General features: G+C 43.4%; 1 protein-coding gene across 2 annotated transcripts; it reads right to left on the bottom strand.

The window, feature by feature from the left end:
* Positions 1–8,744: 8,744 nt before the first annotated feature.
* Positions 8,745–25,808, bottom strand: LOC136678626 (E3 ubiquitin-protein ligase RNF31-like). Of its 2 annotated transcripts, none has more exons than XM_066656689.1 (23): positions 25,767–25,808; positions 24,145–24,344; positions 23,605–23,751; positions 23,336–23,491; positions 23,157–23,213; positions 22,956–23,079; positions 22,636–22,807; positions 22,400–22,545; positions 22,071–22,213; positions 21,459–21,692; positions 20,817–21,149; positions 20,499–20,684; positions 20,046–20,252; positions 18,600–18,773; positions 18,354–18,452; positions 16,590–16,679; positions 15,171–15,285; positions 13,169–13,281; positions 12,522–12,632; positions 11,332–11,380; positions 9,717–9,813; positions 9,355–9,520; positions 8,745–9,110 (listed from the first exon to the last, which is right to left on the bottom strand). In XM_066656689.1, the coding sequence occupies exons 2-23, from the start codon at positions 24,340–24,342 to the stop codon at positions 9,060–9,062; spliced, it is 3,168 nt and encodes a 1,055-aa protein (XP_066512786.1). In that variant the 5' UTR covers positions 24,343–24,344; positions 25,767–25,808; the 3' UTR covers positions 8,745–9,059. The 2 variants fall into 2 exon arrangements, with proteins under 2 accessions (XP_066512786.1, XP_066512787.1); XM_066656690.1 differs by having other exon boundaries at positions 22,956–23,076.
* Between the last annotated feature and the right edge of the window lie 190 nt (positions 25,809–25,998).

Genomic DNA, 25,998 nt, shown 5'->3' with positions numbered 1-25,998 from the left:
AAGGCATTTGCATGTATTGCAGAACGAAGAGGGGAGAGTCACAACGTTCCAGGCAGCAGCTGTTAAAAACGTCAGGAGCTTCTGTCTGACGGAGGGAAAACAAACAAACGCAGTCGGAATTAAGCCCTGCTCACAAGGACATTTAGGAACGGTGAAAAAAAAAAAAAAAATCCTTAAATATAGACAGGTTATACATTTCAGGAGGCATTTCTGGGAAGAAGTAAGTGACACTTTATCCTGGTCAGGGCTGCAGTGGGTTCAGAAGCCTACCCGCAATCACTGGGTGCATGAGAGGAACACGCCAGTTCATCACACGGCACCACACACTCACCCAGTCACTCACACACTCAGCTGTGGGCAATTTCAACAGCCAATTCACCAACCAACGGTGAGAGGAAACCCACACGGACACAGGGAGAGCACCCTGCCCCCATCCCTCCACAGACAGTGACCCAAGGTGAGGATCAAACCCAGAGAAGAAGCAGGAATCTTCTAAACTGGTGTTGGGACTCAGCCGTCAGAGCTTTTATATTGGAGAGATGATAGAAGCAGGTGTGTGTTTATCCTTGTACTGTGAGAAGGCAGCTTAGCAACGTGGGTCTGAAAGGATGTGGAGCTAAAGACAAGCCTGCGCTGAGAGAAGGAACCTCGTGAAGTAAGCCGGCCACTATACCTCCCTCCAGCAGTGAGAGCTGAGGAGAGGAAGAAGAGGATTGATACGCCTGACTGGATCAGGGCCCTAGGGCAGGAGCAGGGTTCACGGAGGGCGAGAGACAGACAGAGAGAGAGAGAGAGAGAGTTTTACACATGACTCCATACCTCTCACACTCAGCACTACTGGAACACTTGGGAATGTGGGTCAGTTTACTGTTGGCAAAGAGAACTGTGACACACTACGTGGCCAAAAGTTTACGGACATCATCTCATCTGAAAATACCTCCTGAACATTAGCATGAGCATTAGCCCCCTTTTTGCTGCAGTAAAAACATCTATTCTTCGGTTAAGGCTTTACACTTGGATTTGGAAACATTGCTGTGAGCATCTGATTGCATTTGATGACCACTAATGAGGTCAGGACAGGTGCTAGACAGAGCTCCATCACTCCAGAAACTGGGGAAACTGTAGGAAACCACCCCAGTGACCGTCCCCTTGGCGTAGACTTCAAGACAGTGTTGTAAAAGTCAATAAAGCTCTGCAAATGCAGGAAAGCCAAGGAATAAGGCAAAAATTCCAAATATTACCTAGTGTTCCATTAAAGCTGAAGAACAGATGTCTATATTTCAACAGCAAATCTACCAGGTTAAGAGTTAACTGTGGGAACCCTGCAGCTTCTTTACAGGTTTTGAGGACTCCAGCATCTCCTAAGGGACTGGATGAAGCGCTCTCACTCGGATTAACTGCACCACTCTGTAAAGCTGGGGGACTTCATACCCCTCTATAGCCTCCACTTGGCCTCTGCAACAAATTGAAATCCCAAATTGAAATTACGCACCCAGAGAAATGAAAATGAACAAGTCGAGATAAATAATACAGAAACAAAGCCCTCTAACAGAAGTGGTGGATTTTTTATCCGCGTCAGAGATTCGGTTGCTAGTGGCAACATCCCCCCCGTTTATTCCTGCCTTGGCTTTGGCCAGCACTTGAGTGCATTGTGGGAAATAAGCATCCAGGACTGGCAGGCTGGGCTGAGAATAGTTACAGAGCAGCCTTTTAAATGAGCTGTTTAGAAAGCATCATTGTCAAGAAGAAACGCTTTTCATGTCCGGTGTTATCCAGAGAACGTCAGTCAGGAATCTAACAGGCGTGAAGCTGCCAGCCCTCCACAAGCCTTCCTATGAAAGTATTACAATTCATTTTCAGGTGCTGCACGTGCAGTAGAATGGTGGTTGAGTAATTAAAGGTAAGATACGTAGACGGTCCTCCACATTGGAGCAGGACCCTCACAAAGTATACCTCTAGGACCCCTCGACCTTAAATCCTTTTTTTAGTTGTCTGCAGTTCACCTGTCAGTTAGTTTCTCCTGGTCGTATCCCCCCTGGTCTCAGGAGGTTGGGGTGTAGCATGTGCCGCCTCTGAGACATGACACACACACAAACACTTGGGGGCAGTTAGGTAGGTGTTAGGTGCCTTATTCGAGAGCATCTTAGCTGTGAATGTTGAGGGAGGAGAAACACTGTTCTGAATCTGAATTTTGTGCATTTCAATTTAATTAGGGGCATCATGGTGGCACACACCATGCTCCAGGGACCTGCGGGTTGTGGGTTCGAGTCCTGCTCCGGGTGACTGTCTGTGAGGAGTGTGGTGTGTTCTCTCTGTGTCTGCGTGGGTTTCCTCCGGGTGACTGTCTGTGAGGAGTGTGGTGTGTTCTCCATGTGTCTGTGTGGGTTTCCTCCGGGTGACTGTCTGTGAGGAGTGTGGTGTGTTCTCCCTTTGTCTGCGTGGGTTTCCTCCGGGTGACTGTCTGTGAGGAGTGTGGTGTGTTCTCCCTGTATCTGCGTGGGTTTCCTCCGGGTGACTGTCTGTGAGGAGTGTGGTGTGTTCTCCCTGTGTCTGCGTGGGTTTCCTCCGAGTGACTGTCTGTGAGGAGTGTGGTGTGTTCTCCCTGTATCTGCGTGGGTTTCCTCCGAGTGACTGTCTGTGAGGAGTGTGGTGTGTTCTCCCTGTATCTGCGTGGGTTTCCTCCGAGTGACTGTCTGTGAGGAGTGTGGTGTGTTCTCCCTGTGTCTGCGTGGGTTTCCTCCGGGTGACTGTCTGTGAGGAGTGTGGTGTGTTCTCCCTGTGTCTGTGTGGTTTTCCTCCGGGTGACTGTCTGTGAGGAGTGTGGTGTGTTCTCCCTGTGTCTGCGTGGGTTTCCTCCGGGTGACTGTCTGTGAGGAGTGTGGTGTGTTCTCCCTGTGTCTGCGTGGGTTTCCTCTGGGTGACTGTCTGTGAGGAGTGTGGTGTGTTCTCCCTGTGTCTGCGTGGGTTTCCTCCGGGTGACTGTCTGTGAGGAGTGTGGTGTGTTCTCCCTGTGTCTGCGTGGGTTTCCTCTGGGTGACTGTCTGTGAGGAGTGTGGTGTGTTCTCCCTGTGTCTGCGTGGGTTTCCTCCGGGTGACTGTCTGTGAGGAGTGTGGTGTGTTCTCCCTGTGTCTGCGTGGGTTTCCTCCGGGTGACTGTCTGTGAGGAGTGTGGTGTGTTCTCCCTGTGTCTGCATGGGTTTCCTCCGAGTGACTGTCTGTGAGGAGTGTGGTGTGTTCTCTCTGTGTCTGCGTGGGTTTCCTCCGGGTGACTGTCTGTGAGGAGTGTGGTGTGTTCTCCCTGTGTCTGCGTGGTTAATTAATTAATTAATATATCGAAATTTTTTGTATTTACAATTTTCAAGTAAAACCTAGATAGTTGATTTCTGCCCTAAATCCTAACTCTTCCAATCTGAATTTGAAAAAAAAAATAAATTTAAGGATATGAACTGCTTTTAAATCTGAAAATATCACATTTTAAAATGCTATAAAAACATTATGTAAATAAAAATTCAGGAATTTAAATATAATTCAGATTTAAATAAGATAAATAACATTCAAATATACACCATTTAGATTCACATACATCTGTCTGTTATTTGGCTCCTTGTAGCAGCGTCATCATAAACACTCTGTACAGTCCTGGGGTTAAAATGCATCGCATGTAAAAGGTATATGGGGAATATGGAGAATTTACTGTATCAACATTTTGTGTTCCCAAGCCCACTTCTCTCACCTCTACGTCAATCAAATTTCTTCTATTTTCAACATCTGTGGTTTCCTGCAGTGTGCAAAACTCCATGGCGAAAGTAAAGCCTGTAAATGCAAAGTTTTCCAGTAGACTTGTATTGACATGAGACTTTGAAATCCACACATCGAGCAGTAGATTTGGTTCTGACGGACAATGAATACACTCGTCTTCGTTTGCCTGCAGGTGTCAATTTTATTTAGACACGCTCAGTTGCTCGGCCTTCCACTGACAGCTTTCGCCTTCCAGTTATGCAAGTCGATGAAGGTCAAAGGAGAGAGGGGCCGCATGTTAAAAAGCAGCGCTTCCTCCAGCCCTCACAGCCAGAGCCTTGACCCTCACCTGGGTCAAGCCGGACAGCTCTTCAAATAGCAGACTTGCATTAATAAAGGAAATAAATAAAATAAATAAAAGATTGGATGGTGTTTGCGATCCAGAACTGAAATATGCAACATCAGTACCTGCCCTCGCTGAAGCTCGCGGCTGGAGGCTGTCAGACCCTCGCAGAAATGTTCCAACTGTGGTGAAGCGTCCAGCTCCGAGAACAGTCTCCCTGATGTCGCTGCACTGAGGAGGATGGACAGTAGACACATCGCTGACCCCAGTGATATCTAACCCATTTCCTGGGGCCACTGCTGCCATCTGGCCACTCGGAGCATGCCACACACCCACACAGCAGAGGCATGGCGCCCGGCTTTGGCCAGTAGAGTCTCCAGATCCTGCGGGTTTCTCAGACACACCTTATGATCCTGAAGTCATTTACGTGTAACGTGGCATCGCAGACTGGGGATGTAGTTCCAAACCCATTCATAGATTAGCACTGGTCAGCAGAGTGTGTGTCTAGCGCTCTGGACTCCACCTCAGCCCCGTTCAGGATCTTCCCAAGAACAAGTCAAAAAATCCAAGAAGAAAATGAATAAATCAATTAATCAATTAACTAAAAGATAGAGATTTCCTTCTGATCTATTGGCAGCTTGATGATGCTAAACCCCAGTGATGTGAATAAGATTATCATTAGTGTGATTCATTTCAATCTGGGAGCGTTAATCACATTACAGTGAAACCTATTACGGCCAACACTACAGTTCAGTGTGAGAGCATTAGTCAGTCTAAGCCCTGGATATAAAGGAATATTCTACTGTTTTCCCCAAACAACCTGCGTGGAAATGAGAAGAAAACGTGTTGACTCAAAAACGTACTTATAATAGACGTCTATAGGCTGCTGCAAGTTCAGCATCTGTCCATTGCCTTCTATTACCAATTGATACCAAGAGCACAGCTTTATTTTTCAATGTATAAAGTTATGCATTGGGATTGCAGTCTGTTTGATTGTGTGTTAAAATGCAGCAGACATCGCAAAGTGTACCCCACTATTAACTGCTCGTAGCACCGGAGGCAGGGTCTCACAGACTGTGGAGAAAAAGAACTGCGATAACAAATAATGCCACTGTTGGAAGGCTCAACCTCCTTCAGTGTCCCAGCCAACAAGCCCAGTACATCCTCCCCAGAGACACACACACACACATAGTCAGCTGTCAAAACATGTTGGCTGTCATGTCTAGACCTGCTGCAGTAGCCTTGGTCAGAAACTGAAGGAATGGGAAAGAAAGAAGACGATGAAGAAGAAGAAAAAAAAAACACATTACCAAAGCACTTTACATAAGCCATAGCTAACTACAATAGAGTTATTACAGTGTTTACCGTGTCCACACTGTCTCTACTACAGCCAGGAGACTGCTTTTGTCTCTTTCAATGTATTCTGCAGCCTCACCTCCAAAGTTCAGTCTCCGAAGTTGCTCAGAGGTTGCATTCCCTGCTTCTCACGATTCCAAATCCCAAACACATCCAATGTCCATTTCCTTTTATTAGCAAGGGATTTATTCAGACAGCACACTGACATGTGAGGCAAACGTAGCTGAAACACACTAGTAACCACATGGAACAGTACCAACAAAAAAGGATCACCCTGGCAACCACCTTGGATACTGAAGCAGGAGGCTAAATGAACACATAGCAACAACCTAGCAACCACTTAATAACTTTACACTTAACAACAGCCTTAAACGTAGCAGTAACTAGGGCTGCACAATAAATCAATATCAATATTTATCACAATATAAAATGTTTCAATAACAATATGATTTTTAAACATATTGTCAACATTTCAATATACATCACTGATTGATGTTCATTAACATAATTTTAAAGTTAGAAGGTGATTGTGATGTCATAATGCTTTCAATTCTTGGCAGATTTTCGGTGGCATTTTTTTATTGTTCATATCGATATCGAAATTAAGAAATATATTGTGATATAAATTTTGCCTATATCGTCCAGTTTTAGCAATAACCTAGGAATACAGGTGAAACACCTACACCGTAAACCACTCCATATGTGGCAGCAAATGTGGTACTATATTAATCATTTTGCTACACCCTAGTAACCACAATAACCAGGCAACGAGCAAACAAGCAACCCCCTTGGATAACTTAGCAATGATCTAAAATACTAAAGCAACAGCTTAGCAATCACCTAGCACAATCACTTAGCAGCACCCTAAGAATGTGGCATAAAAATTGTTGAATTCATTTACACATTGTTTCTAAAATAAAGGGTTGTAAACGGGTTTCTGCTACATCTGTTTCCAGTGCCTCTGTCTCGGCTTTGATTTAGCCGTTCAGAAAGGTAAAATGTCAGATTCCTCCTTAAAAGTGAAGCAGTCATCTTCCAGCGAAAAAGGATGTGTGCGCTTGTGAGGAGTAAGTGCAAACGTAGCATGAAAATAATGCAAGCGGTGACATTTCTTGAGTCAAATGCATCTCTGCTGCCAAACACAGCATTTTGTCGAAATAATTGAAAAGAACTAAATGCCACTCTGTGGAAGCTCCCGGAACAACAGCAGCATGAACAACTGCAAGATTAAATGTTATCTTTTCTTTTAAGAGGGAGTACAACACAGCCGTCTCATTTCACAGCTCAGCTGACAGTGTTATGTTTTTGAAGACAAATAAATAGACATAAACTATGTTTCCAAAAGTATTTCCATCCAAATCATTGAACTCAGGTGTTCCAATCACTTTCATGGCCACAGGTGTATTACAGCAAGAACCTTGGCCTTCAGACTGCTTCTACAAACATTTGTGAAAGAACAGATTGCTCTCAAGAACTCAGTGAATTCCAGTATGGTACTGTGATAGGTTGCTGAGGGGCATAGTGCGCAGAGGCTGCCAACTTTCTGTAGAGTCAATCTCTACAGACCTCCAAACTTCATGTAGCCTTCAAATTAGTGCATAGAGAGCTGCATGGAACTGGTTTCCATAGCCGAGCAGCAGCATCCAAGCATTGCATCACCAAATGCGTTGCAAAGCGCCGAATGCCACGGTGCAAATCACGCTTCTCTTTGTGGCAATCCAATGGACAGGTCTGGGTTTTGGCAGGATGGTTGACAGGAGAACGGTACGCGTCCGACTGCATTGTGCTAATTGTAAAGTTTGGTGGAGGAGGCATTATGGTGTGGGGTTGTTTTTTTAGGTCCAACACGACTGTGCACCAGTGCACAAAGCAAGGTTTATAAAGACATGGATGAGCGAATTTGGGGTGGAGTCCTGACCTCAACCCGAAAGAAAATCTTTGGGATGAATCAGAGTGGCCTTCTCATCCAACATCAGTGTCTGACCTCATAGTTACGTTCATTCAAATGTTCTGTTGACCCCCACAGAACTTTACGTTCATTGGAACATTATGGAGCTGCCTCAACTACAACCAACACACCATGAAAAAAGTGACGGCAGCTGCTCCTCACAAGTAGCTATTAGGTAAAAATGCCCCAATATCCTTTATGTCCCACAGACCTCAGTTTGCCATCTCACCTGAAGGAAGACAACTGTACATGAGCCTACAGTCACCATGGCCAATGCCAAGGGTTTCCAAGAGAGGGACAAAGCCTCCCAGCCATGGGCTGTGGATCAGTGGAACTGGCATCTTTATTTGGAACCCTTGTGTGTGACTACACACCTTAAAGACTGTTACTATAAATACTTGCACTGCACTGACAGAAGCTACAACATCGTCAGACGTTTCAATAAAAGGCTGTTTAAATAGCAATTCAAAAGCCATCGAAAGGCTTTACTGAGATTGTGGACCTTCAATCAAGAATAAGTAAAGTGGCGCAGTTTGTACGTAACCTTTCCAACCCTGAATGCCATTGACTTGGCTGTTATTTCATCCTTTGTGGGTTTTATAGTTTTAGAAATTGATTCCTCTCTTGTGCGATTCTAAATGTCAAAGCACAAAATTCATACATTCAGGGAAATCTGTCTGTAAAGGCTGCTTTAGTCTAAAATAGTGTCCTAATCAGTGGTTTCCCTGACTACAGGCCCTCGGCGAAGCCAGCGTCAGCTCGGAGGAAAAGGAGCTGTGCTCAGAGGCATGTACGAAATGTGCTTTATTTATAATGCGCTCTCAACCACACGTTTTTCTCAGGCAACTACTGATACAATGGTAGGAGGTGCGACAGCAAGTGGTCAGCATTCGACCTGAAAGAGACGTGAGAACTGTACGGTCCAGTGACGTTTTTATTCACAAGTGATTTCACAGGTCTTAATTTCCCTCTCTCCATTTTCCATCTCTTTGTTTGGACTAATTTGCGTCATTGGACGCTGTGGTGCTTTGCCAAGAAACAAAGAACCTGCAGCAAGTGTGATGTTACAGAGTTCAGGAGTGTTGTATATTGGCACCGTAGGATCATAATCTTATATCGTCGTTATTCTCAGCTGTCTTGTCTTTTTTTTTCCATTAAAATTGCTTGCATTAAATACATACATATTTTTCCTTTTTCTCCTGCAAAGTTACCTCTTGGAGATACAAGGGTAATGTCTGACAGATCTATGTACAGAAGGATGCCATGCATTCTTGAACTGTTGTCATGCAGAAGGGGGCAGTTTAGGGCGACATTTGTTCTTCTTTTTTGAGCTGAAAGTAGAGTCAAGCGAAACAGACGTTCTCAAAACGTCTTCATTCAGTTGCATAGAAATCACAAGACATCAATCTGATTACCCACTGACACAATGACAGAATGCCTTCATTATTGATTACTGTTATGCCAACACACTGAAGATTAAATGTAAAGTGCACATAAAGATTGTCTGAGATGTCTCAGGAGGGTAAAACTCTTTTACATCTAAAACATATTAAAAATCAAACGATTCCTTCAAGTCTGTGCAAAAAGCAAGGGACTGGTTCACGATCCTCAGGCACACAGACAGTAACGATAATTAAAAGTCCAGGTAAAAGCAGTGCGGCATTATTGAATTTTTCACTTCTTTCTGGGCACCTTGTCACCCAGAGGAACGTCTTCTATTAGTTTCTGCCAAAACAAGAAAGAAAAGAACAATCAATAACTTCTAACTGCTCCCAGGGACTTCATAATGCCCACAGATATTTGGAGTACTTGAGTAACCCATGCAAATACACCACACTAACTAAAGAGGCCTTAAATCAAACTGTATGACACTGTAAAGAAGCACCACTATAACTTATAAAGTCATAGAACACCAAAGGCTGGGATTGCATCTAGTTGTAGCCTATATTTTCTGTTTTAAATCCTCAACCTTCAATAGACGAGTGAAGAACGGCCTGTCCTCCTCCCCTTCTCCCCGAGTGATGTTCACTTGGTATCTCTTGCAGGCCAGGACCAGCTCGTTTAAGCTGAACAGTGGGGCAGGGTCAATAGAGTGACCATTGATGAGGCTAACCAGGTACTCGCGGTAGTGTTTCCTATAAAACAAAACCAGATATTTACAGAGTCTTAGTGCCTAACTGAACTTATTTTAATGGGGAAAGAAAGTATCAAGACGTGATGTCATAGACAACAGAAGCCTGGAACATATTGATGTATCCTACTTTTAAATAAATAAATGTTTTTTTTATAAATAAGGTTATACATATACATTAAATGAAGGAAGTCACTCACTCGCAAAGTCCAGCTTGACCAGGCTGGGTTTGAGCTCCACATGCAGAATCTGTCTGATGAGCACCTTCATCCTTCTGTTCAATCACACCACACACACCTAACGCACAGGGAGAGAGAGAGTTGATGTGTGTGTTCGTAGAGAGAAATCAAAAAAGGAGGAGGAAAGAGTGGGATAATGTGTGAAAATAAGTGCTGTGAATCTGTAGGGTGTGTGTGAGAGAGAAAGAGAAAGAGAGAGAGAGAGAGAGCATGTTTATTTCAGAGAGTTTGTTTTTGTGGTCCTAATATAGCCTCCCATTCCGAGGGGGAATAATTGAACATCGGCTCTAAGTGGAAAACAGTGCTTCATTACGGCTTCTTTTAGACTTTCATTACAGGTGAAGTAATTTACTTCCGCTGTCCATGAAATGAACAAATAATACATGGCTGTAATGAGACACAGATTAGACAGACAGACAGACACGGACAGACACAGACAGACAGGCAAGTGAGCAGACAGATAAGAGGAGGAACAAACTGAAATGAATTTTCTTCCATGGACAGAAACACAAAAATGCTTGATTTCACAGAGAGAAGTTTGGAAATGCACAGAGAATCAGATTTAATTGTTTTACTTTTGTATTGTTATTGTTTTATAACAATAAAACTTATATAGCGACTTTCTAGACACCCAAGGACACTTTATAATCTACACTGCTCAGAACACTCAGTCCACACACACACACACACACACACACACACACACACACACACACACACACACACACACTGGTGAGAAACCGCATCCAAACGCACACAGAGTACTCTCGACCAGGAACGACCGTCCACCTGGAGGACTGCATCGGGCACTAGGGTTTAACCCAGGATAGAGCGCCAATCCATATCTGGGCACACACACATTCACACATTCATTCACATACACACCAGGATAGTTATTAGAGAAGCCAATTCACCTACCCTCCATGTTTTTGGACTGTGGGAGGAAACCGGAGACCCCGGAGGAAACCCACGCAGACACAGGGAGAACATGGAAACTCCACCCAGATGGGACTTGAACCATTTGATTCACTGATCCATTTGATTTAACGTTAAACGTTTGTGTGCTCGCTGCTACATAATGCTACCTGAATTGTTCTTAATTCCTAGTTTTGTTAATAATACCTACTTATATTTTTATATTCTCCGTACTCGTATTATAATTGTTTTGCAAATGCAAAAAATAAACAATATAAATTCCATACACTTCCATATAAACAAACAAAACACGCATTAATAGTTTCTAGGGAAAAAAAAAACATAATTACATTTGGGATGTGCACTTTTTAATTAAACGTCTCTCCAATAGCTGTCTCAAAAAGGTTTAAAATACTGGAGTCAGTCATCGCAATCTATTTTCCCCTCCTAATGGAATCTAATCCCCAAAGTAGTCAGTAACTCAAAGACAATCCCAGTCAAATGATGTGTTCTGTTGATTTTCTGTGTGAAATAAGCTCCTGTATCAACGTTAAGTGCACAGTTTCTACTTATTTGCCAAGCACAATTGCACACAACTGTAGCTGATTTGCAAAGGTTAACAGCAGCGGTGCGTGCATTCCTCCACCGCTGGAGTGCATACCTGTGTGCGTCCCTGGAGCTGTGTCAGTGTTAAAGGCCACCGCATTTTTCTGAAAAGAAACAAATGAAGCCACGAATAAGTGTGAAATCAAGATGCGAGTTTGCACCGAACAAAAACAGGCAGCTTTCCCAAGCTGTGAGTGGGAGGTTAACGCGTGTGTGTTGTTCTGAAGTGCCACATTCTTGTTCCTGCTTGTGTGCATGTATATGTTGAGTGGGTGAACCTGTCTGCAAAATGCACCTGTGTGTGAATACATCCCTGTTTACATGTGTGTATGAAGATACTCTCATGTGTCTGTGTTGGTTTGTACACATTCTCAGTATGTGATTGTATTATGATTATTAACAATTATAATGTAAACAATGATCTACAATAAATATGTATACATGAGTTTGGAAAAGTCATTTTTAATACATATACGTTTAATTTCCAGTGCTAGCAGTCAGTATGTTCAAGGCAGCTGAGGTGTGTGTGGGTAGTTGCTTAAATGAGTGAATGTCATAGTCTAAGGATCAGTGGCTCTGGGACCTGCTTTTGCTGTGATTGCCGGTCTTAGGATTGGTGACCTGTGCAAAAATTCATTCATTCATTATCTGTAACCCTTATCCAGTTCAGGGTCGTGGTGGGTCCAGAGCCTACCTGGAATCATTGCGCACAAGGCGGGAATACACCCTGGAGGGAGCACCAGTCCTTCACAGGGCAACACACACACACACACACATTCACACCTACGGACACATTTGAGTCACCAATCCACCTACCAACGTGTGTTTTTTGGACTGTGGGAGGAAACCGGAGCACCCGGAGTAAACCCACACAGAGAACACTGTGCAAAAATGACGGTACATTTTATATTATAATGTGTGTAGGTAAATTCTTCCTGGGTTTATTTGTTAAAATGAAAAAAGGAGGTTTTGATAAATAAATAAGAGTGTGTTCTCGTTTATTTGCACCTTATTTAAACACAAAAAGTTGTATATAAAACACATGGTGCATTATTAATATACACATTCAGTATTCATTTATAATATATTTCCTACAGGATATATGTATGACCCTTTGTTTTAGTATTATATACTCATATGTAGAGTGAAGGATTTGACTGGATATATGAACCTCTTTCCTAGTACTGTATTTAAAAAATAAATAAATAAAAGACAATGTTTGTGTGTGTTTAGGTGCATAAACACCTGCAGTAAAGCCTGGAGTCTGGCAGGTTCCCAGTCTCGGAGGTAGAAGAGGCAGTCTCTGGGGTGATGGGCATGGAGACCCGTCACACTGCACTGGGCCACTGCACACGTCTGCCACAGCCAGAGAGAGAGAGAGAATTAAAAAGAGAAAAAAAACAAGAAGAGGAAGATACATAAGAGAAGAAGAAAGAGAGAGAGAGGGAAAAATAAAACATGGACGCTCGTGTAATGGGTGCTGCTTTTAGCCGCTTTTAGTCAGTTCGGCCTAAATGTCTGATACACAAACAACCCAATACAGGGCCCAAAAATACACTCGCGAGAGCAAACAGGTGAAGTGGAAGAACAGAAATAAACACGGACCGGAGATGCAGGGGGAAAGTGTGGAGGAGACTAAAAGTGGGCGACGTGACGTTGCATAACGTGTTATTAGGGGGATAAAATTAATTCACTAAGCACTTTTCTGAGCATATGGTGGTCACTGTTGGTGCTTTCACAACACCCCTGACAGCAGGATTCAGTAAGGACAATGCATTGTCTGAAATGGTGCAGCATTTGTAGTTATTGATCGTATTTCCTAGGAGTGGCAGTACTGGGGAGTGTTTACCTCCTATGCGTTTCCCAGACTTCAGGTACTGAAGACAACTCACCGTGTGAAAAGGGTTGTTGCAGCCACTGCAGAACTGATATCGACACTGAGAGCAGCTGAAGTGCATACAGCCCCCACGGGCCAGCGCATACTGGAATCTACAGTTAGGACAGGCTGAGAGAGAAAGAGAATTAGAGGTAAGAAAAAGAGAGAGGCAAGAGACTTTAAATATAGTTCACAACAGTCAACAGACTGTAAAATAAGCTACGCTTTATATCTTAGTTACAGTGTGTCTTTATATATGTTTTTAAATGTTATCTGAAAGCAAATATCATTGGCAAATCAATTAGGATAATAAAATATAGTTCAGCACGTACACATATGTATATTACACAGCACACTGTCACCAAATCATACTAAAGAATGTATGCATGGAACATCTGATAAGTTATACTACATAATAATGTGTTGTTTTATTACACAGAGTGGGCCATTTATATGGATACACCTTAATAAAATGGGAATGGTTGGTGATATTAACTTCCTGTTTGTTGCACATTAGTATATGGGAGTGGGGAAACTTTTCAAGATGGGTGGTGACCATGGCGGCCATTTTGAAGTCCGCCATTTTGGATCCAACTTTTGTTTTTTCACTGGGAAGAGGGTCATGTGACACATCAAACTTATTGGGAATTTCACAAGAAAAACAATGGTGTAACTTTATTCTTTCATGAGTTATTTACAAGTTTCTGACCACTTGTGTTCAAAGTGCTGCCCATTGTGTTGGATTGTCAATGCGACCCTCTTCTCCCACTCTTCACACACTGATAGCAACACGGCAGGAGAAATGCTAGCACAGGCTTCCAGTATCCGTAGTTTCAGGTGCTGCACGTCTCGTATCTTCACAGCATAGACAATTGCCTTCAGATGACCCCAAAGATAAAAGTCTAAGGGGTCAGATGACCTTGGGGGCCATTCAACTGGCCCACGACAACCAATCGACTTTCCAGGAAACTGTTCATCTTGGAATGCTCGGACCTGACACCCATAATGTGGTGGTGCACCATCTTGCTGGAAAAACTCAGGGAACGTGCCAGCTTCAGTGCATAAAGAGGATATATCCACATATCCAGTGGCCTTGAGGTTTCCATTGATGAAGAATGGCCCCACTATCTTTGTACCACACCATACCATCAAGATGTGCAGCACCTGAAACTACGGATACTGGAAGCCTGTGCTAGCATTTCTCCTGAGGTGATGCCATCAGTGTGTGAAGAGTGGGAGAAGAGGGTTGAATTTTCAATACAACACAATGGGCAGCACTTTGAACACATTTGATAAGTGGTCAGAAACTTGTAAATAACTCATGAAAGAATAAAGTTACGTTAAAACTAAGCACACCATTGTTTTTCTTGTGAAATTCCCAATAAGTTTGATGTGTCACATGACCCTCTTCAAGTTGAAAAAACAAAAGTTGGATCCAAAATGGCCGACTTCAAAATGGCCACCATGGTCACCACCCATCTTGAAAAGTTTCCCCCCTCCCATATACTAATGAACCACAAACAGGAAGTTAATATCACCAACCATTCCCATTTTATTAAGGTGTATCCATATCAATGGCCCACCCTGTGTATTAATATATAACATCAAGTAAAATCAACTCTAATATTGCTACTACTCTGCAACAAAAAGTGCTAAACCCTACATTCCCCATAAAACTGTCACTGTTGTACTCTGAGGTACACACTCAGTACTGTTAACAAGGGAACATATTGGAACTTTAAAAAAAAAATGTACATTGACATGGTCTGTACCGTTATTGACCAAAATTGCACTTGTACAGGACCCTTTTATCCTGACAGTGAGGTTTAAAAGACCCTCCGCTATGGCACTGGGTTTCCCTTCAGCACCCAGTGCTCTGTTTGAACTGGGGTCTCCTCCAGGGCAGTGAGGGGGTTCTGAAGTGGAGGTCCCGCTGTTAGAATCATTAGAGCTGGATTATAGGAGTTTTAAAGCAGGTATGAGGGCAGCTCTGGCAGGTTAAAGAACAGAAGACTCACTGATGCCGTTATCGCGCAGGTATCCCGCCAAGCCCTGCCGCTGATACTCGGGGTCGTTCTCCCGCTTCCACAACTGGAACTGCTCACAGGACAGGCCTGTGTGCTGGGCCTCCCACTAAACAGACACAGCACAAAGTTTGCACTCACAAGTCTAGACGTTATCCTAAACAGATATGTATGTTATGGAGCTCATATAATGACCACATACATTTGATTTAGTCAGGTGTCAACTTGTAATGTGGATTCTAGGACTATGAAACAGATCAGTGTGAACTAATTTTAATCCTGTGCTCACACCTGCAGAAATGCCACGGGACAAAGCGAACAGTACTCACTCATTTTCAGGGAGTGCGAAAGTCAGGTCAATTTTATGCAAATTAGTAGCGAATCAATGTGTCAATAACCTCAGATGAAAATATAACATGCTGCAAATTACCCCATCCAGCTCCACTGCACGATAATGCTTTATTTGAGGCTCTGAGCTCTTTCTGGAGCTTCTTTAGCGTGATACGATGGCACTAAAGAACCTACTATTTGTTCCTGATAGAGATAGAAGAGAAGCTCACTGTCATGGTCCTAAACTTCCCTGTCCTGTATGATGAATTTATAATATAGCGAGACCTTTTCGTATGTATATTCGGAGTCCCACATTAAGAATTTTCAGTTTAGCCTAAAACACCACTGGAATCTAACATCATCAAACTGCAGTTCCTGCATTAGCCAGCAGTGCTCTGTACTCAGTTCAGGTCTCCGATATTTTTGTGCACCGTAATAGAGAAGTTGGCGCTGTTATCGCCATAAAAAGACAGCAGCAATTGACAATAACAAGCGCAGACGTCCTGTCATACTGACTGTACCTACAGTGGTGCCCTACACACAGATAGATTTCCCTGTAGAATTGTTATTTTCAGCAGGAACACTTTTGATTTGAGGTTTAAATCGGACGGGAAGGTGTGTGATTTGCTACACACTGTGAACCAACAAGAGCCGTAAAGTACTGAGTACTGCCATGGCATTTTATGACGTCAGTGAAACCATGGCAACGATAGATCGCCTCAAGCTTAGAAAAGCCCACAAGCGATGAGCGATCGGTGACTTGGGCGACAAGAGGCGAGGAATCGCTGCTGATGTGATTCTACAGTTAGGTGTCTGATGAAATGACACTCTAATATAAGACATTAATACGAGTCCAATATAGACACTACATTATACAAGTTTAGATTAATACCAACTGTGTAGGTTAGACTCTTCTCATATTTAATAACCACTCCAAATAACAACTGAACTGAGGAAGAAAAGGAGAAAGGGGTTAAACAGAAACAGCAGAAGTCAGCTACAGTGAAACAGAGCCGTGTAAACACTGACCTTCTCACCAGATGTGTGTGTGTGTGTGTGTTTCAACTCTGCACTGATACTCACAGGCTTCTTACACTGAGCACAGAAGCTGTTTCTGCACTGAAGACAAGTGACTTTGAGCTGATTACCATCGTAGATGAATCCATATGAGCACTGTGTGTGAGAAAGACAGAGAGGCATAAGAAAAGTTAATATTATTCCCTGCGCTCAGCACTTAGAAGGTCACTGTAACCCAGACTACAATTGCTCTGAAGTGTTGCCTTATATCTGATGGCATTAAAGCAGTGCATTAGGTTCAGAAAAGGCCAGCACGGTGCTGGATTTTTGAGACCATTTAGGTCTCAGGAGGAGCCCATTTTACCAGAACACCAAAGCCATCCAGGACATTATGACGTTACACTTTAACTAATATTTTTCCATCTGAGGGCTTTAAAGGCTTTTCCGCTCACTTAAAACGTATCTGTGATTATTAAAAACGCTAGAAAAGTTCCTGCACATTTATTTTTAAAACATGAAACTACATGTGCATTAATAGAAACTTATACAGTGGAACCTCTACTAACGAACTTTCCAAGATATGAACCGGGTATTTGAATATTTCTTGCCTCCACCAACGAACCACGACTCTAGAAACGAACCCGAGCCTCCGCCGGGAAATGGCCACTGACCCCAATAGGCGAGTCTCCCAGCGCCCCCCAGACTTGAGTGAGCTTTTAAGATTAGCACATTGTAGCCTTAGCAATTTAGCATTAGCGTAAATAGCAGACACTGAAATTCGTGCTAAGTTAAGCCGTATCTACGCTTCGTCTCCCCACATTCACCGCCTACTCTCCGTTATTCCACCCCCCCTCCTCCCGTCATACAGCCAGTGCCTGTGTTACTCCTCCAGCCAGTCGTCACGTCTTCAAGGTAGCGATGTGTAACCACTTACAACTTTATTATTTCTTTTTTATTACTGTTTCCACTGTATTTCTCTTTTATTTTTAGTAACGCTACATGTATTTTTTTTAATAATTTGAGAGTGTTGTAAACATATATCAGTGCAAAAAGGGTGACTTTCGGGGCGGGGGCTGGAACCCATTAATTGCTTTTCCATTATTTTAAATGGGGAAAATTGACTCGAGACTTTTCTACTTACGAACCGGGTCACGGAACGGATCAAGTTCGTAGGTAGAGGTTCCACTGTATTTTCATACAATGTTAATAGTTCCTTAAAATGGACTTGTTTTGTCTCTGACATGTTTTGGTCAAAATACCACAAGAGTTAAGCACCACAGCTCCATCCTTCCCCTGTCTGAACAGCCCTGTTCAAAAAGATCTGATTCAGCACTTGCTGAGAATGAGCCACTGTTCACCCAACTGTGAGTGCACAGGAATTACAAGTGAGCAAGAAGAAGCTCTGATGCTCGGCTCTCTTTATTCTCTGCACGTCTCTTTGCACTGTCACATAAACACAGGTCCAGTGCTGTGATCACATTTTATTCCGTGTTTTCCCACAATAAAAAACTGACTGGGTAAGTGGTATAATCACAGTTTGTGTGTTGGCAGGTGCTCAAGACTAGACCCAAACTAATGCACGTAACATGTCTTCTTTAAACCAACTCTAAATACTGTTTTCACTGTAAAGTCTTTAAAAAGCTCAAATAGAAAGTTGACAATTCATTAGTTAGTTTTTGCTGGTTCTACGTGTCAAAAAGCAGCAGGAATATTCCAATAATAAATCACCAAGACCCAAGAACACACTGTGATTAAAGCCTACTCTTCCTCAGACACTAGGAGATTAGAGCAGGGACATTATAAAAGAGCTTGAATGTAGTTCATACTCACATGGCTGCACCAGAGGAACTTAGGGTCTTTAATCAGAGCCTGTTCTGTCAGCTTCTTGTGGAAAAGCTCGTATACCTCTGGCTCCAGACACTCTCTCAGCTGGAAGTTCACACCCAAACACAAGCAACGTAAGATCCAGGCATGAGTTATCTCAAAAGGTACTGTGATAAACAGATTCTAAGACATTCGTGAAACATTCAGTTTCATGTGGTTTTGAAAAGACCTCCGGTCTCTGTGCCTCAGCACCTGAATATCCAATGTGGAGAAATAGCTGTTGAGATGCTCTGGGTCGTTGATGTCTGGCTCCCAGCAGACAGGGCACACCATGTCTCTGATGTGTTTGTCCCTGACGACGATGGTGAAGTGCTGCTTAAAGCAGCCGCTGCAGACAGAGCACTGACACGATGTCAAAGACTGCATCTGAGGCAAAGAGTAAGAGAGGAAGGACATCGGAAATAAATACTTTGTTCATTTCAGATATCCCAGACTGTGATGACCACCCTAACATTGATAATAAGAGATGGTGCACATCTGACATCAGGTTTTAATAGCAGGCCAGTACCAGCTGAAAATCTGGGACCCCCACAATACCAGCACATGTACAGGTTGTATACTCAGTCTAGTAGTGAGTGCAGAAACAAGGCGGTGGTCATAATGTTATGGCTGATCAGTGTATATATTCATTCATTCATTATCTGTAACCCTTATCCAATTCAGGGTCGCGGTGGGTCCAGAGCCTACCTGGAATCATTGGGCGCAAGGCGGGAACACACCCTGGAGGGGGCGCCAGTCCTTCACAGGGCAATACAGACACACACACACACCTACAGACACACACACACACACACACACCTACAGACACTTTGAGTCTCCAATCCACATACCAACGTGTGGTTTTGGACTGTGGGAGGAAACTGGAGCACCCTGGGTGACTGCCTCACAGACAGTCACCCAGAGGAAACCCACGCAGACACAGGGAGAACACACCACACTCCTCACAGACAGTCACCCAGAGGAAACCCACGCAGACACAGGGAGAACACACCACACTCCTCACAGACAGTCACCCGGAGGAAACCCGCGCAGACAAAGGGAGAACACACCACACTCCTCACAGACAGTCACCCGGAGGAAACCCACGCAGACACAGGGAGAACACACCACACTCCTCACAGACAGTCACCCGGAGGAAACTCACGCAGACACAGAGAGAACACACCACACTCCTCACAGACAGTCACCCAGAGGAAACCCACGCAGACACAGGGAGAACACACCACACTCCTCACAGACAGTCACCCGGAGGAAACCCACGCAGACACAGAGAGAACACACCACACTCCTCACAGACAGTCACCCGGAGGAAACCCACGCGGACACAGGGAGAACACACCACACTCCTCACAGACAGTCACCCGGAGGAAACCCACGCAGACACAGGGAGAACACACCACACTCCTCACAGACAGTCACCCGGAGAGGGAATCAAATAAATATATATATATATAGTTTAACAGCTTTTACAAAGTTAGAAATTCTATTTTATATATTATTAAGTCAAAAAAACTATAATCTGTATTTGTCACCACTTCCAAAAATCAAACTGGCCAACCCTTTTAAGGGTCCTGAGCTTCTGTGTCATTGTGCGGGTGTGTGTGTGTGTGTGTGTATCTGTGAGAGAGTGTGTGTTACCTTGCTGTGGGGAAAGACAGACAGGCAGATTGGACACTCTTTGGTCAGCACGCGGCGGATGAAGTCGCGGTCATGTGACTCCCGCACGGCCTGGACCACATCTTCCAGGGTGTAAGGGGCAGAGGGTTCACGAAGCAGAGACAAAACCAGCTCACAACGCCCCCAGCTGGGCAGATCATACACAGCAAGCAGTCTGCGACACACTCTCTGAAAGATATAGATTCAGTGAGTCAGGAAGGTGGGAGGAGGGGTTTGAAATATGTTAAACCCTGTTAACAATGAATGAAACCCAGGGGTTTCCACTACAACAAATGCTGCAAGTACGATCAGCTTTACCGTTACTATTAGCAACATTATCTTTGTTTTGGTCATTTGGATTCTCAGGGCACCGTCTCTAAAAATCCCACAAGCACATTCTCATTAACCACAGTTTTAAAGATTCTGAGCCCTCACCTGTTTGTCCGGGTGGTTGATGTCGATGGGTGGCTCGGGGTCTTCGCTCCACATGCGTTTGTGGAAGGGCTCCAGTAGGGGACGCTGCAGCAACACCAGTGCCCCTCTTACCTCACCCCCACTCTGCCTCAGTGCCTCTTCACAGGCAGCAGTATCAGTAAAGCCCAGAGAGGTCAGCTCCTTCACCTGCAATACCACACACACACACACACACGTCACAAAGTATTCAAATAATTTATCACAAATTTATATAAAGGCCTAAACAGGCATTTAAGCCTAAACTGAACTGTAATCTTCCAGCTTTACACCAAAACTCACTTTAATCCTGCGGTCTCTCAGGGCCTGCCTGGCAGCTTTCTCGCTGTCGCCCCCTACTGTCAGCCAGGCCTGCTTGGCCTCTGCTCTGGATATAGGCACAGAGCTGCTCTTCAGGCCCTCCAGGCCACCGTCCTGGCCAGTGCAGTTGAACAGTGCGGAGTGGAGCGGCTTGGGGCTGTGCTGGAAAGAGGCCGCTATGGCACAGATTTCATCCAGTCTGAGGGGCAGCTCAGTTTTCACCCAATCACAGGGGGTTCCGCTAACGTTACTGCTGCCTGAGACCCGCAGGCTCGTGTAAACCTCCTCTGGGCTCACACCCTTCATTTCACCCTCCTAAAAAAGTAAAAGAGGGATACGTTTGAAGAGAGGACGGTTATAAATAAACAAACAACAATAAAACATTTAAACAAGACATGCATCAGTTCCAGAAGGGATACAAAATAAAGAAACAACACGTATCGGGAACTTGACGCATGCTGGATGTGCTCAGGAGCTTCAAGGCTAATGTAGCTAACCAGTAATGGAAGCTTATAGCATAGCGACAGCTAGGGCTGAATGAGTTACAACATGGTATTAGGTGTACAAATGTATTTGTGTGATGTAAACACTGTAATTCAAACAATTAACTGGGGTAAGCCTTACTCTGATGAGCTGAATCAATTTAAGCCCCTCCTCTCGCATTAGTCTTTGTCTCTTCAGATCGGGGTCCTCTGAGGGTGTGAACTTGGGTTTGATTGACAGCGGATGGAACTGCTTGACCGGGGAAAGTGGGAGGACCTTGGAGGGTGAAGGGGCGGGGTCTGATCTCGCGAGGTCACATATTTCACAGCGTGAGGACGGCGTGTGGTTGGCGTATGTGCAGAACTGACAGACCCACTGACATGAGTGACATGAAAAAAAAAGAGAAATTTACATCTGGATGTTATATCTTCTTGCTTAAAGGATACTTATATTTATCTAACACGGTAAATCATTAAATGCATTTGGAAATGAGCGTAGGCTAAACATAAAACTGTATTGAAATTGTTTGTTTACAATAAATAAACCCACAAAATTTAAGTGAGAGGAACAAAGGCTCAAGTCAAAGGTTCTTCGTATCATGTTTTTAAAGACACCACAAAGTCATATCATCGTTGAAATACAATAATATCATATTAAGGAAGACACTTAAACCCCCAAACATGCAAAAAACGTGCTGCAACTGACAACACAAAAGCCATTTGTGAGTTCACTGTGGGCTCTTTGTGCAGGTACCTGACTGTCCAGCAGTCCTGCGGTGGAAGGGGAGGGGCGTGACGGTGTGACTGGAGGACGAGTCGCCAGACGAGGGCGCTCACACACCTCACACAGAACACTGCTGCCGGCATTCACCACAGTGCAGCTCTTACACTGCCACTCTGAGGAGAGCAGAAAGTCACAGCTCATGTAATAACAGCACACAACATGATGCTTCAGAAAATCAGTACTAAACATGGCCCGCTCTATGTGGCGGACCCATTTTATGAAAAAGGTTCTGGCTCATTCAAAGACTACAAAGTTTGTTTCTTCATCTCAGCAATGGTATGAACAACATGCTAACTGACCAGTTATGGTAGAGGGCTGTTGTGGCTCTTCCTGAACAGAGGGGGCAGCGGTGGCCAGACGAGGGCGTTCACAGGTTTCACACAAAACCTGCTTCATGGTGTTCACCGTAGTGCAGTACGAACACTGCCATGTGGCTAGTGACGCACTGCGACAGAACAAACATAGGAATGGGGGTATGTGAGACGACAGAACGTTTCTTCATTACTGCCACAGTTGTTAAGCCACGTTATTGTACCTGATTGACTTCGAAGGTCTGGAGGACGCCACCTGGATCCGGTTGTGCATGGCTCGTCCCGGGTGGGAGTGGTAGAGTCGATCACACTCAGAGCACAGGCGCTGGACACACGTGCTGCAGTGAGATGCTACCGGGAATATCCCACATATGCTACAGTTTTCTAAAGAGATACCTGAAAAAGCCATTGAGAAATTATCACCGTTCTATCAACATCCAAAACTGGTTCTATATTACTTCATATAACACATATAGATAGATTGTAAGGCTTAAATAAACTTACATCAGGACTAGGTTCCATCTTATCAACTGACACAACTCACCTGTTTGCTTTCCAAAGCTGAGGGAGGAGAGAGAGGCTATAGGCAGAGAAGGTCTGTCCCAGGGTATGTTACTGGATGGAGATATGACTGCTGCTGTATCAACGCAGCATTCCCCATCATCCTGCTGGAGCAGTATATAAAGTTTAAATAAAGAAAAGGACTTCCAGAGAAAATTGACAAGAAGCGCAAATCAGACGATACCTTACAACTGAGGGAGGGGACGATTCTCTCAAAGAATTCTGGGTGTGGGTGATCTTCCTATTAAAAAAGGCACAGTAACAAAAACGATTTGTTCAGGCGTGATGTTAAAAACCTACCTAAAAATATAACAATATTGTAGCATCTCTTATATTTTATATGATCAACGATGTATAACTAACCTTGATGAGCATGTCCAGTTCCATGCGCAGACTCATGACCTCGAGGGTCACTGACGCCACCTTTGCAATGTCTGGTTCTGTGACCTCATCGGGAAAGCTCAGGCCATCTGGCTGCTGATTGGTGTAGCCATAAAGACAGAGTACAGCTCGACCTCCCTGTTAGAGAGCAACATTTTTTTAAACACAACATAATTGCATATTATTAACAACACCCCCTTGTCTATACACAACTCAACATTTACATGCAAGCCCAGGAACCCATCACTCACATGAATAGCATCCACTGTAGCTCTGAACACAGGGTTGTTGTGTTTCACTGTGCGCCAGTACTTGGGTCTGTTAGAGCTAGTGAGATTGGAGCCATATTTTTCCAAGATGTTGAGGGCGGTGGACAGCTTCTGCAATGAGGCTAAAGTCTGACGACAAGAGGAAATAAAACCGACTTTAACTGACAGTGCATTGTATTTATTTACTTACTTACTTTTAAAATAAAAACACTGTGTGTGGATGAAGATTGTTCTTGAAATTGCAGATTTCAAGTTTCTGTTGAAAGTGTGTTTATGCGTATTATCAGATTTATTTTTTATGCGTATTATCAGATATCAGTGTCTTTGTTGATGCATTTGTCAGCCCCAGTAACCGCAGAACACATGGATGACGTGCCTCAATTCCTTTCAGTTCTATAGAACCGAAGCCTTGTTTTCTAGTCCTTGATCAGCCCTAACATACTGCTGCAAGCCTTTTATTTGCAAGTATCTATGCTGTGAGGATTTAATAAAAACGGTGGCACTTCCCATTCTTTATCTCACCTCTTTCCTGTTGTTTCCACCGCTATTTTCAATCACCATGACTTCAGCTGCAATGTGCTGGTATTTTGCTGATGGTGGGAGTGGGATGCTGGCCATAGTGGAAACACCTGTCCTGAGTTCTTGTGCAGAACCTGGAGAGGATAAACTCTTCTCTGCCTGGCTCCTCACTTCCTCCAGCTGCACTGACAGTGTGGCCATTGCTTAAACATTAAAAGACAAACAAAGAAGGACAGTTACCATATTTGAAGCTACCATGACTTACAGTGGCTACATTGTTACTAGGACTATGAATATTATCAAAGTTTAAGTCCAAACGTGCTGTTCAGTAGTTCTCAACTTATACGTATTATCAACTACATATATAACTTTTAATACATTTTTAATCCTTACTCAAGTGAGCAGTAACAAACCATTAACATTCAAAGAAATGAAAAATACGTTACGACCAGCTGAACTTCAAATATTCAGGGATTGCTTAATACTTAAACTTTTATTTATTTATTTATTTTTCCAATTAATATATATGGTGTTTTGTGAAATGCTAAAAACGTATTATCCGTTAAATAAGCTGTTACCACCACGGCTGAGAATTTTTACTTTGAAACTGCAGTCTCAAATTGACATCTCAAATGGGAGGAGTCAGAAAGCCAAGGTTTCTTACATCATAAAACTAAAGAAACCTTCGTGTGAAATTGTGAGCTTTCCAGCTGTTGAAAGGTGGTTGGGCGGGACTTATTCATATTCATAGATCCGCACGTACTGAAACCAAGGCAACAGCATAGAGTTCAATCTAACCCACTTTTTAAGGCATTAATGGATCATTTATTTATATTTTGGAATACATTTTTATTACGTAAATCTGCTCAATACAGATGAGTGTTTGGGGTTTAATTTTTGACCGAACGGGGACTTTAAATATTCATATAATTCCATTTAATTCAGTCCAGTCTGAAACTCTGTGGCATTAAGCTCTTTCAGTATCACATGTTAACAGTACACTGTCAAGCTACTTTAATTCATCAAATTATAAACACCACATTGCTTCAGTCGGTTCTCAGACGGTAGAAGTCAACAGAAACCGAAACTGTTGGCGCTGAGTTGTGACGTTTCATTTTTATAAGATTAAAAATCACTGAAAATGAACATGAGCATTAGATAATGGAGTCAGGTCCTCATACAACAGTAGGGGAAACACAGAGATGTCAGATTTGTAGGATGTAAACACACATAGAACAGGCTTAACAAGGTTTACTACACAATAACGAAGTAATGGCGATGTTTATAGTGACGAAACGAAATAAAACAATAATAATAAACACCAATAAATACGAACAACGATCTAGAATCACCAAAACATCATCTCTAATTTGTCATTTCAGTCATATTTTGGAATTTCCGGTTCCACCTTAAATCACGTAGCTGTTATACCATTTAAGGTGGAACGGGAAATTCAGAAAGTACCCAACTCCAGCTTCGTGTATTTAGATGCCGAAATAGCTTTAGTAACACGTAACCTGATACACTGACAGCTACACAAACGAGTAGAAATATTACTAATAACGACAAGTCACGCCGTAAATAGTTCGTATACCGCAGTTACATATATCTGTTTATATACTTACTGTCTGTGTTTAGATTCAGCCAGTGTTAGGCGTGTACTGAGAACAACTACGGTGGCCGTTAAAGTACCAATGCAGTCCGTGTTTTTTGGCGCCATCTTCTGAACGGTTCTGAAAATCGTCTGAAGGGGAATTCCACACATTTTATCCAGTCATTCATGTTATAGAAACTTCCAGACCCCCCACCCCCTTCTTTTAAAGAACATATACATCTTTTAAAGTTTATTTTTACCTT

This window comes from Hoplias malabaricus, chromosome Y (genome assembly GCF_029633855.1).
Source record: "Hoplias malabaricus isolate fHopMal1 chromosome Y, fHopMal1.hap1, whole genome shotgun sequence".
NCBI classification, from domain to species: Eukaryota; Metazoa; Chordata; class Actinopteri; order Characiformes; family Erythrinidae; genus Hoplias; species Hoplias malabaricus.
This window is presented reverse-complemented; position numbering and strand designations above follow the sequence as displayed.

Excerpts from the sequence above, each read along its gene's own strand:
- LOC136678626 (XM_066656689.1), bottom strand. The coding sequence starts at position 24,342 with ATGGCCACACTGTCAGTGCAGCTGGAGGAAGTGAGGAGCCAGGCAGAG. Across the intron at positions 23,752-24,144 it reads GTGGAAACAACAGGAAAGAG|ACTTTAGCCTCATTGCAGAA; the intron begins GTGAGATAAAGA and ends TCTTGTCGTCAG. Across the intron at positions 18,774-20,045 it reads CTGTCTTTCCCCACAGCAAG|ATGCAGTCTTTGACATCGTG; the intron begins GTAACACACACT and ends TCTTTGCCTCAG.